At 37.8% G+C, this 13,016-nt stretch overlaps 1 protein-coding gene across 1 annotated transcript; it reads left to right on the top strand.

The window, feature by feature from the left end:
• The first annotated feature begins 4,915 nt into the window (after positions 1–4,915).
• Positions 4,916–12,992, top strand: GNG5 (G protein subunit gamma 5). The gene is made up of 3 exons (XM_069478141.1): positions 4,916–5,195; positions 8,947–9,091; positions 12,693–12,992. The coding sequence occupies exons 1-2, from the start codon at positions 4,965–4,967 to the stop codon at positions 9,070–9,072; spliced, it is 357 nt and encodes a 118-aa protein (XP_069334242.1). The 5' UTR covers positions 4,916–4,964; the 3' UTR covers positions 9,073–9,091; positions 12,693–12,992.
• Positions 12,993–13,016: the final 24 nt, after the last annotated feature.

The raw sequence follows: 13,016 nt of genomic DNA, 5'->3' as shown, positions 1-13,016 counted from the left end.
ATGAAGTGTATGACTCAGATACATAGTCACTTCCTTATTAGATAAGAATTAGTGGTAATAATTATAGCACATGGGCATTCATTAACTGGTATGCAAATGAGGAGGCTATACTTTTTAATTTCTGTAGAAACATTAAAATTTGATATTTTAATTTGGAATAATTTTTTTTTGAGACAAGGTCTCGCTTTGTTGCCCAGGCTAGACTGCAGTAGCGTCATCATGTCATCATAGCTCACTGTAACCTCAAACTTCTGGGCTGATCCAAACTCCAAGTGATCCTCTTGCCTCAGCCTTCCAATTAGCTGGGACTACAGGCCCACCACCATGCCTGGCTAATATTTTCTATTTTTTTGTATAGATGGGATCTTGCTATGTCGCTCAGGCTGGTCTCGAACTCCTGGCCTCAAGTGATCTTCCTGACTTGGCCTTCCAAAGTGCTAGGATTACAGGTGTGAGCCACCACACCTGGCCCCAGAACAAATTTTTAATTAAGCAAACTCAAGACAGGTCAATCAAGACCTTTACTGTTGTCCTAAGGTAAACTGCCCTACTATACAGGTTGAGTATCTCTAATCCAAAAATCCTAAATATGAAATGCTCCAAAATCTGAAACTTTTTGAACCTTGACATGACACACAAAGGAAATGTTTATTACAACATTTTAGATTTTGGATTAGGGATGCTCAACTGGTAAGCATATAAGGCAAATATTCTGAAATCTGAAAAAAATCTGTAATCTGAAACATTTCTGGTCCCAAGCATTTCAGGTAAGGGATATTCAACCTGTATTATTCCTTCTAAAGTAACAGCAAAGAACTCATGTTTTGTATTATAAGAACTCCCTTTGTCATTTCTGACTGGATCAATGTTGGAGACCAAATTCTGGGCTGGCCAGAAATAAATGAAATGGCCTAATGTAAAAAGATGAACCCTTGGGAATTAGAGTTGGGATAAGAGCTCAAGCAAAAAGTATTAGTAGACATTGAAGCAAAAAGAACATAGAAAGAGAAGTCATGTAGTATCATAGCCACAAGGCAAGCTCATGTTATGAAAAAGCTATAATTATTTTGCAAACAGAGATAGAAAAATATAAAATCAAGAAAATGAGTAAGTAAACTGGTAGTGAGAGGGCAAACTGAGGAGATACATAGCTGAGTCATGTTTATAGCTAAGCACTAAAGAGTCAAAAACTCTTGCTGCTGAAGTCCCTAGCCTTGGATGTACTTTCAGTTTGCACTGTCGGTGCCACAGTTTGTTTTTGGATTTCCATGGGATATCTGCCTCCACTACTGGTCTATGTTCATCTTTACAACAATCTCCCCTTTGCCTGAGGTAACTTGAGCAAGTCTTTGTTATCAAACCAGAAGAGGCTAATTAAAACTTTAGGCATGCTTAGAATTTTTAGTTGATCCTGACAAAATCACATTTCATATACTAAATCCTAACATATAACATTTGGGATTTTCAAATTCTTTACCTGTTTCTAATTAGCCAATGAAGAAAATAATGCCAACAAATTCAAACAAACGAAGACTGATAGCTCAATGATCAAAGATAAGTGGCTACAGAGTTCCAGTCTAATCTCTTGTTTATTGCATAATTTTGCTTTACAATCCTCTTGCCAGGAGTGGAAAATCAACTTTATCTTGCACTCTAATTCCCATCAGTTGGCACTGGCTGTCTGTCTAAAAGTGAGCTACTGAAAAGGATCCCAAGGCCACATCTGGCCTCAGTAGGAAAGCATACAGATATGAATTATCAGTCAACCATGGATTTGAGTAGGCATACCTGTTGGTAGATATAACACCTATTTTCCATCTCTGATCTAGTCTCTGCTTTCAAAAGAATTAGCTATCTATCATGCTTTCTCCGTACTTTTCCAAAATGATTTTGGAGTTAGCAGCAGAGCTGAAAATCAAGCTTACAACTTACTCTGTTCAGCACCTAGAAATAAGGATCCTGATAATGTTTATTTCCTGTTCAATTTGATAATGTGGCATACAAGAAGATGCTTGATAGACTTTAGAAAATGCAAAATAAATATACTAAAATTAGAAACTTCATACGGCTATGTTTAAATAAAGCAATACGGAATTTCACACAAAGTAACCAGATGGATTGGAAACCAGAAAAGCAGGTTCCTAGTCCTGTATAACCTGTAAGACTGTTCTTTGGTCTAAGTCTCTTACTGTTGCCCTAAGGTAAACTGCACTACTATACAGGTTGATTATCTCTAAAATGACTTGAACTCTTTAAGATACTTTGCAGCTCTAAAATTATTTGATTTCTTGATTGCTTAAGGAATGTAAAAAGTGACAGGGAAACTTTTACTCTAGAAAAAGAAATCAGAATATATTAATAGTCAACCTCATGCCAGATGATGGAAGTTTTCTTGACATAATTCCTGATTCTTCAATCATCAGAGCATGAAGTCTATTGGATTAGGATAAATTCAGGTTACCTGAATGTCTCAGGGCATTTTCTCTATCACAAAAACTAGCTGTATAACCACAGTCAAGTCACTCATTCTCTCCAAACTTCAGTATCTTTAACCACTATAGAAACAGAATATAAGCTCATCCTTTGAGAAAGGGGTCAGAATTGTGAAATCTCCCTTTAAAGAGATTCAGCTTTTAAACTACAAAGTAAGGCACATGAATCTTGAAGTATTTTACTAATTCAAATACTGAATTTAGAAGTCTTTAGTGAAATGAATAACTTAGTGAAGTAAAGAACTTATGGTACTAATCAATTGAATAAGGTGAAGATCCCAGGTAAATTTAAATTGACAATGCTTTGCTGACAAAACATAAAATGACCAATTTCTTGGTTGTGTTTTCTTGCCATTCATTTTTATAAGGATTCCCTTGGTACCCAACTGTTTTTACAACAGGGCCTGTCTTTAATCATTTGAAATGTGAACATCTATCACACATACATACATATCATACAGATACGATTGGTTAGGTCTTTGAAATGTTTTAGATCATTGTGGGAGGTCAAAGAGCATCTCCTAAACAAAGTTTTGTTCAGGAGATACTGACAGTTCATAAATTATATTTACCATTAATCACTTCAGATGCAACTGAACGTAAAGTGAACTCAATGTTTTTTTTCTTCTTTCCTATCCTAAATTGAATCTTTAAACACACACTACAAAAAACAGTATCTAGTGTTTGAGATAGCAATCTAGTTTGTAGTTTTCCAACAAAAAACAAACGTTTTCAGAGACTGTTTAGGCCTAAAACACAATATGGGCTTTGCTTATTTTTCAACACTCTTCCTCACAGAAGAAAGAATTGTTCGTGGTGATTTCATTAAAATAAATAAATGGAAAAAAAAAAAAAGGATTGGACCACATACATATTCTCTGAAATCCCTTCCAGCACTAACATTCCCTGATTCTTACCTTAGGGTTTAGAGGTATATTCTACTACTGTAAAATAGAACATTCGTTAAGATACTTATGTTTAATCTTATAAATCTGTACAGTATGAATGAGATTTTAGCACTATATAGTCAACAGGGCACCAAAGGTGAAGTAGTTTAAAATACTGCTGGGGAAAAAGGCGAAACAATATTTAGTGAGATTTCTTTCATATTTTTTATGTCCATAATTTTTATTTCACTGTCAAAAAACAATTCTAGGAAGTAAGCTTTATTATTTCATTTTGAAATGAGGAAACAAAAGCTCAGTGAAGATCAGGTGGCTTGCCCAAGGATACCACAGTAAGCTGTGGAGCCAGAATTCAAACCTGGTTTCTAACTCCAGTCGTTATATCCATTGTATAAATTAAATAAAATGCTAAACTTACACTGTACATCTTTGCGAAATCATATAAACTGTTGAGTAAATAAGTTAGGTTTTGTTGACCCAGAGCAAATTATACACGATTTTCTCATAATATAAAACATTTGAAGTATACTAATGATGAAATTATTCATGTTTATAGAAAATATTAGTGTATTCTGAGATGGACTACCCCAACAGAAAAAGGAAACGTTTGTCTTAAGTGCTATGATATGCGTGTGAGACGAAGTGGCTGAGCCTATTTTCTTTGGTTAAATTCTACCATCTCTACTGAAAACTCCTTTGGGGATCAATTTCAAGCAGGAGGTAATTAATTACAACTGAAACAAAACAGCAAACTTTTCTGAAACACAAAGTTTTATTTTAAAAAGTACAATAAGCGTTAATTCTCCAAATAAAATGGATAACAGAGGAGACAGGTGTAAATCTTCAGCCAGCTCCTTGGCTTCCGAGGAGACAGGTGTAAATCTTCAGCCAGGTCCTTGGCTTCCGAGGAGACAGGTGTAAATCTTCAGCCAGGTCCTTGGCTTTTTCACAACCTCTTCCAGAAAACCGATTCAAGAAGTGAGAGCCGACGCAAGTTAAACCTTGAGAGGATCCTCTTTTCTTCAGCGAATCAGCGCCCCTGCTGGGGGTCTCCTCGGTCGGTTACAGCCACCTCCGCTCCCTCTTTCCGCCTCGGCGGTCTGGCCGTGGGGAAGCGGACTGAAGGTGCGGCTGGCCAAACTCCAGTCACGCAGAGACGCGACTGTGCGGGGGTGGGGAGCGGGTGACTCACGCCGGGTACAACTAGCTCCTACACCTCAGCTGGGCTCGTCCCTTCCCCTTCCTCAACCCCCGCCGCAGACTCCGCGAGGAAAACTGGGCCCTCCTAGCCACCAGGCATTTGAGAAACTCCCTCAAGCCTCTGACTTCCCTCACTGGTCCTCTTCAGCTCCCCTCTCGGATCTTGGCGGTTAAGGACAAACTTTTTCCTTACCTCTCCCAAGCCGGCCTCTCCCGAGAGTGAAGGAGAAGCTTGGCGTAGACTTGCTCTCGGCTCCCGCTGCAGCCGCGCCCACCGACCGCTCCGCCCCTTCCCCTCTTCTCTCCTCCCCTCCCCCAGGCTCGCGCTCCCGCCAGCCTCTGGAGTATTGGGCGGGGAGGGGCGCGCATGCGTACCGAGGGTGGCGCCGCTAGGCACAGAACCGGAAACTTAGAGACAAAGTTCGGAGCCCCGCCCCCGCCGCGCGCTGCCCAGCCGTCTGGCCCCGCCGAGCTGCGACCCACCGACCCACAAATTGGCCTGGCTCTCGCGTGCGCTATGTCTGGTTCCTCCAGCGTCGCCGCTATGAAGAAAGTGGTTCAACAGCTCCGGATGGAGGCCGGGCTCAACCGCGTTAAAGTGAGCGGGGGCGGGCGGCCTAGGGGGAGGAGAAGGCGGTCGCGGCGGGTGGGATCCCGCGGCCGAGCTGGCTGGGGCGGGCGGGACGCGCGGTGGCTCTCGCTTCCCCGGGGGAGGACGCGCGCTCGGCCGCGACAATCCGGGAGCTGCCAACTCCATAGGACGCCTCGCGGGTCGGCGCTGTGGTTTGGGTGGCCAATTAGTCAGCCCTTCCGCCCCAGGACTTTCCGAGGCGGGCTGGCCCCCGGGCTGAACTGCGGCTCGCATTTCGGTCCTCCGCCCTCTCCCTCCCTCGGCCGTGACTCCTCCGCTAGCCTAGCCAGCAGCTGCTGCTCCGCGCGCCGTCCGCACCCTTCCCTTCCCTCTGTACCGGCCTCCACCTTTTCTCGTCACTGGACTGGGTGTTTTCCGACTTTTGATTCAGAGCAGACTTTTGTCTTCTTTTCATTTAAGATCTTTCCCAAACCTAGTACCTTTAGTAGTAGATTCTTACCTCCAGCTTCTCTCGTCCACGGAACACACACTAGAAAACGAATTCTTGCATAACTTAAACTATGGGTTAAAGAAGCATGTTTCCGAAACGTACTTGAAGTCTGATGTTACCATTGGTGCCCCGTACAATCTGGAACAAAGGGTACATTTCATACCTCTTCAGCACGGTTTGCTTATATCTGACCTTGTGGGTATCTACTGGTCTGCATGCCCGAGAAAGTGATTAGGGTGGGCCAGCATTAATTAGTCTTATTTATTTTGGCGTTTGGTTAGCACTGGCCTTGTCTTGGAGTATTTATTTTGGGGAAAAAGCCTTTTGTCTGTTTTGATATGACAACCTGACATTCTGGTGCTATTCTAAGTATTTCCTGATTTTTAAAATCCTAAATAGATTGGCGGCTTTCTGGTGCAATAGGTTAGGTTACATATGTCATACTTTTTGTAATTAAAAAGGAAACCTATAAGTCATATAAGTCAGTTTCCAAGATGATTTAATTTTATACTATTAGGCTAGTCTTAATTTCTTCCTGAAATGTTTTGTGGAGTGAGAGAGGGCCTCTCATTTACCTTTAACTAGAAATGTTAGGGATCTAGCTTGCTCAGTTGTCACCTCAGGAGGGAAGGGAAATTCCTCATTTCCCATCCTTTAAGTGCTGTAGTTGGTACTGCTGTTTGGAACCTATTTCTGAGATCTCCCAGTTCTCACCTCATACCAGTGGTCTGTTATGGTCCGTCTTGGCTAGATTTAGCTCTGAAATTTGAAACCTATATTTCTTAAACAACTATTATACTATTATTCAGGTGTGCCCTTATCATAGATTGAATGGGCCAGGAAAGAAAAAAATGGGGAGAGAAAGCAAAAAAGAAAAAAAAAGGTTAGTGAAAGCAGTAATTATAAGTAGATAGGGGTACTTAGCCCTACTCTTCAAAGAAAATGAAGTCCTCAGACTAAAGTACTCCAGGAGCTTTACTTTGAAAAATCCTAGCCACTGCCCGCCCAAAACCTGTGTATCTAATTCTTCAGTAAGTTTCTGGTTGGGATCATTAAAGCCACCACAGATGGTTTGGTATTGGAGTTCTCAATGTCTGCCTGATGTAGCAAGGAGGGGAGGGCATCTCTCTTTGGAATTTTAAATGAGCTTTTCTTTAGATATGTTTTTAAATGTGGTTAGGTTCCATTTCACTTTGGGCATATTATTTTATCTATGACTCTGTACTAGGCGCTTATTGATATTTTCAAACTAGCATGAACTTAACTATATTTTAACGTTTATGTTTGAATAGAGTTGATAAGAATTATCACAAATGCTTGACAGACTCCCCCATAGGTAGGACAGGACACTTAAGAATGAAAAGGGGCACTAATTATGCCAGCATTGCAGGGTTTCAACCTCCTGGGTGATTATTAGAGTATCTTGGGGACTAGCATCTTGTTCCAGTTTTAGAGTCTTTGTCTCAGCTTTCCCCACTGCTTGGTATGCTGTTTCTCACTGATGGTTACTGGCTGGATCTCTTGTCATTGAAATCTCAGCTTAAATGTTACCTCAGACACCTATCCTTATTGTGGCCACCCAATCACTGTCTAACAAATCACTCTTTTTACTACAGAGCACCTTGTCTGTCTTTTTCCCTGAACTGTCAGCTCCATAACAGCAGGATTGTTCTTATGTATTCTCAGTGCCTAGAAGTATATTGGGCACAAAATGGTGCTTGAGAAATTTGTGAAAGGGAGTTAGGTTGGACCCTACCTACACTTCAGACAGAAAATTAACAGGTACTTCACTGTGTGTTTCCTGCTGGTTAATGTGAAGGAAAACAAATACTTTAACATTATGAAAAATGATACTACCCATTCCCCTACTTTAGCTACACTTGTTTTTTGGGGGGAGGGGACAAGGAGGGCATAGTCATTTGTAAAAGTACTTGACTTGGTACTATGATTTAAAAAGTACTTCTTTGTCATAGGAGCTGGTTAACCTATGGAACTCATTAACCTGGGGTATTGTATAAGCCAAACACACAAATGGATTTGAGAAGAGTTTAGATTCATCTTGGAATGAGGAATTATTTTTATCAGGTCTGGGGTACAGCTGTAATCTGCAGGGCTTTTGGGGATAGAGAGCATTTTAATTTCCTTTCAAAGGCCACATATCCAGCTGGACTAGACATCTGCTCTCACCCTCCTTGGGGATAGTTAAGACTGAGACCAAAATAAATGATTATTTCTCTTATTTTCCAAAACCTCAATTCAAGAGTCAGGATATTGGATGCATTTTGGGCATCTTTTAGCCATTCATGTTCTACATCTGAAACATTCAATTCATTGTTTTTATATTAGTGTACCATCAACTGTTTGATACTATAAAAGGCGAAAGATTTATTTGTTTTGAAGAGAAACCAGAGCATAACTGTTTGATACTATAAAGCTGTCGACAGTGACAGCTTTCTGCAGTGTCATGTGACTGAAAGGCTGATGGCAAACTTCCAAGTTTAACAACTTTTCTGAGCAGCCTGCTTTTCAGACAAACTATGTTTGCCCTAAATGTGATTGAACAATGTTCATGTATGTGTGCAGTGCTACCCAAATGGGACTTCAGGAACATCTGTGGCTTTACAGTTATTTATATCCTATATCACCTTACCAGAATATATACAAATAATAGATGTGTAACTGAATGAATGGTATGCCTCTTTTAATCTGTTTTAGTTTAAAGGCAAAGGAGCATAAGAGTCTATAAATTTGAAGAACAGTATGCTGAATGCATTCATATACACTGTTTGTTTTTCCAAATTACATGCTAGTTATCCGACATTATGTTCATTCACAGTAGCATTCTTCCAGTAATACTGCTTTCAAGACAAAGTAACAGTTTGCTAGAATGTGAATGCTCTTTTTGTTTAACATCTAATACCATGTATTGCTTTTAATAAAAACAAGATGTTAAGTACCCTCAGGTTTACACTTGAACAACCTATTATTAAAAAACAAGGAAGATGTGCTTTGCAAATAAACATAATTGTACTGAATCATTTGATGCTTCTAATAAGCAAAAGAAAACATAAACCAGTCTTATTTTATAAGCAGTGTTTTTAAGTAAAAGAGCTCAGCATAAGACTGTTAGTCTTCAATTTGTATATAATATTTTCTTTTGAAACAAGAGAAGTGCTGTTTATTTCAAGTACAGTATTTCCAAAGATTTGTGAAAACCATCATTAAAACCTCACCACCTGGCACTTTCCCCCTTTCTGTTATATATAGGTTTCCCAGGCAGCTGCAGACTTGAAACAATTCTGTCTGCAGAATGCTCAACATGATCCTCTGCTGACTGGAGTATCTTCGAGTACAAATCCCTTCAGACCCCAGAAAGTCTGTTCCTTTTTGTAGGAAAATGAATCTTTCAAAGGTAACTTTCCTTAAATAAATTTCATAAAACCCTTCATAGTAGGAATAACTAGTCAATCTTTGCAGTGCCTTAAAAGATGATTCCTTTGGCCCTCGAAGTTTCCAGTCTTTTTCTGTTTTGTAAAAAAAGTGAAGATTGATGAAACTTGCTGATTTAGTAGTCATAAAAACTAATTGTTTCTATTTAACCATAAAGGTTAAATAGAGGATTTAATAACCATACAGAGGGTATAAGAGTTCCTACAAAATTCCACTGCTGTAACAAGCTATGTGTTACTTTTTATAGCATTAAGCCTAATAGCATGTATCTTTGGGGATCTCTAAGTACTAGTTTTATTTTTGTGTACGGATCAAATAAATTTTTAGATGGTTGAAGAAAATCTGCAATGTGTATGAGGATGACTTTTAATAAGTACTGCCAGTTGGTGTGGACTGTGATGTTATCGCTCTAATAGAACCCAGGTATAGGACAGTATAGCAAAGAATTGGGAACTGGGTATACAAGAGAAAATTAGGAGCTAGTTGAATAAGCAGACATGGTATGGGCATTTGGAGTGAGCAATAACAGGTTTTACTTTTTATTCTCATTTGTTGGACAAAGATAAACATGAAGGAAATGAGGTATGTGAGTTCTCGGTGGCTAACAGTGGATTGAATTTCAGAGAATTAAGAAACTAAGGACCTGCTGGCTTTTTATTAAAGCGTGCATCAGCATATTAATTTGTACCTTACAGATTACATATCATGTGTGCAAAAATGTTATGTTAGTCCAAAAGAGACAGGACCATAAACAAGCTTTGGATAATTTAAAATGTAACTCAAGGGTGTTACCTTTTATAAATTCTCAGTGCTTTACTTAGGACATGTGCTCAGTAGTACTGACCTATGAGAAGCAAACTTAAATAGTGCTTTAAAAAAAAAGGATTTTGTATATGGCACACACCCCTTACTAGCATTTTCACTCGGGAAAGTCCAGGAAGCTGCCTCCTAAAATACCTTGTTAAATGGTTGTGCCCTCCCTAATTAAGCTTTGTAGACTTGGGAGTGTCCAGGAAGTCTGGTCTAAGTACATGTTTCCAGTAAATACAATCATTGGTTATGAGAGTTTAAGTTTTTTTTAAATACCAAGGGGGGTACACATGAGTAACAGGTGTCATGTGTGTAAAAGTGCACATGAGGAAGTAATTCTTTTTAAGTCTAGCGTCTTCATATTTTACAGTTTATTATTTCCTTGCTTCTGGCAATATTCATTTAATTCTAAATGGCAGTTTTTGGAAGTTTCCTATTTTTATGGTTTATTAATGATTCTTTTTTAACCTCAGTTCTTAATTGTTTACACAGGAGTTTATTTTCATTTGAATAAAATACTGTTAAGAATCCTGGGGAGCTATTAGTTTTATTTCACAGGCGTCTACAGATATGGCTGGGATAAAGAACCCAGATTTTGAAGTAAAATAATGGCTCTTAATCCTAGCAGTTTAAGAAAACAGCTTTGTGGATATTGTGATTTGAAGCAGTTTGGACTAGGGAAAGAATATTTGAGTATTAAAGCATTTCTTCTCAAACTTGAATGTATCTATAAATCACTGTTAAAATGCAAATTCTAATTTAGTAGGTTGGAGGTAAGGCCCTGGAACCTGCATTTCTTACAATCTCCCATATTATACTAATGCTGATGACATTGAGTGGCATGATTGTAAAAATCTACCTTGGAGTTTTTACGTATTCATAAATGTAGCTTTTAAAAATTATAAGGTTTTTGTAATTTTAAAAATTTAGCATAGGCCAGCCTGAGCAAGAGTGAGACCCCGTCTCTACTAAAAATAGAAAGAAATTATATGGACAACTAAAAATATATATGGAAAAAAATTAGCCAGGCATGGTGGCACATGCCTGTAGTCCCAGCTACTCAAGAGGCTGAGGCAGAAGGATTACTTAAGCCCAGGAGTTTGAGGTTGCTGTGAGCTAGGCTGACGCCATGCCACTCTAGCCAGGGCAACAGAGCAAGACTCTGTCTCAACAACAACAACAACAACAACAACAACAAAAGCATAGGTGATTTAGCAACAGGCAGTACAAGAAAAAATAGAAATTACCATGATCAGCACACCTAGAAATAACCGCTGTTAACATTTTGTAATTTCCTTTTAAGAAAAACGTTTTTATTTTTTGAGATTCCAGCTCTTCAATTTTCTCCCTTTTATACAAAGTTGAAGAATAATACAGGATTAAAAGATGCAAAAGTAGTTAATCATTAGAACATATATGCACCAAAAACCTGGATAGGAAGACAGGCTTATTTACAATGAGGAAACACATGTAAAATTAAGGTAACTTTTATATGAAACATTTAATAAAAATGCTACAATGGGTGCCACAAAAATATTTTTATTTTTAAAAAATAAGGCTCATAGTATTTGCAGTTTGTCATTCTGCCTTTTAAAAACACTTAATGAATTTTCATATTTCATTAAATATCTTTGTAAACAAGATGATATTGATGGTTGTACTGTAACTTAATTATACTCGAAGTTTCCAAATTTGAGGCTACAGTGAGTTCTTGGTATCTGTATGTATACTTTACCTCTGTTTTCTTAAGATAAATTTATAAAAGTTAGTCAGCAAGGAATGAAGATTTAAAATTTTAACAATACTATATTTGATAACCCCTGCCAATATAATACTTTAGTCTTCCACCTGGAGCATGAGTGCTTTATCCCTGAGTCCTTGCCCAACAAACTTTGTTTGCTACTATTTTAAGTAAGGTTAACCATTTTTCATGTTTTTTTCATGATTCTGTTTATGCAACTTAAACATATTTGTTATGAAATATCTCATTTTCAAAATAAGTACAAAGATGAAGCATGTATCTACTATACTGAATTAAATGTTTCACATTGTTAATTTTTTAAAAAGAAATAAAACAGTTCATACTTTTTTTTACCTTTCCATATAGGTAACTTATCCTGAAATTGTATGCTTGTGTTTTTATTTTTTAGTACTCATAATTATCTCGTATGTATAAACCTTAGTTTATTTATCCATTCCCCTACTGAGTTATATTTTTTACTAGATATTGCCAAACTGGTATCCTAAATACTCTTTTGCTTATTTTTCTAGAGATGTTCAGCTTTTTCTTGATGTAAGAGTTTTATGTTAACCTTTCTATGATACAAGTGCATTTTGGGAGTAATCTTAGCAAGTTAATCTGTAAGTTTTTTCATTTATAAAGCATGATACATACTTTCAGAGTGGTTGTGAAAATTAAGAGAAAGTTAGATTTTACTGTTATTGCACGATAGGCATTTCCCCTCCTTTTCTCTTTCTTAAAAATCCTGTGATCTATCTGCTCTTTAAATATAGATAAGGAAACAGGCTTAGTTTAATAGAAAGCGCTTTATAAACTGACATTTGAATGAATGCCCTAAAAGTAATATAAGATGTACTATTTTTCAGAAAAATTGGCAAAGTACATGAGCAATTTATTAAAAACTGAGAAATACAAAAAACAAGGATAATTGTTAAATATTCATGAAAAAAGTTTTAAAAACTATTTTCTTTGATACTTTTACCCTAATTCACCTTTTCTTTTTCTATTTCAGGTTTCCCAAACCACTTCTTATGAACTGGTGAATATTCAAGAGAACTAAATTTGAAGCCTGTACAAAAGCTTATCCTTATAACAATACATGTGCCATAATATGCAAACTTCTACTTTTGTCAGTACTTAACATCTACCTCTCTGAATTTTCATGAACTTCTATTTCACAAGGGTAATTGTTTTATATACACTGGTGGCTGCATACAATAAAATACTTAGTATAAAAGTTTTTTGCTTCCTTATTGGCTTAAAATACACTATGTATTAATCTGTTTGAACACCTGAACGGGTTATGTTTTTTGTGTGTGTTCCACTAACTCTTCTC

Source organism: Eulemur rufifrons, chromosome 8, assembly GCF_041146395.1.
Source record: "Eulemur rufifrons isolate Redbay chromosome 8, OSU_ERuf_1, whole genome shotgun sequence".
NCBI classification, from domain to species: Eukaryota; Metazoa; Chordata; class Mammalia; order Primates; family Lemuridae; genus Eulemur; species Eulemur rufifrons.
Note: the sequence above shows the minus strand (reverse complement) of the source record. Positions and strands in the feature narration are given on the sequence as shown.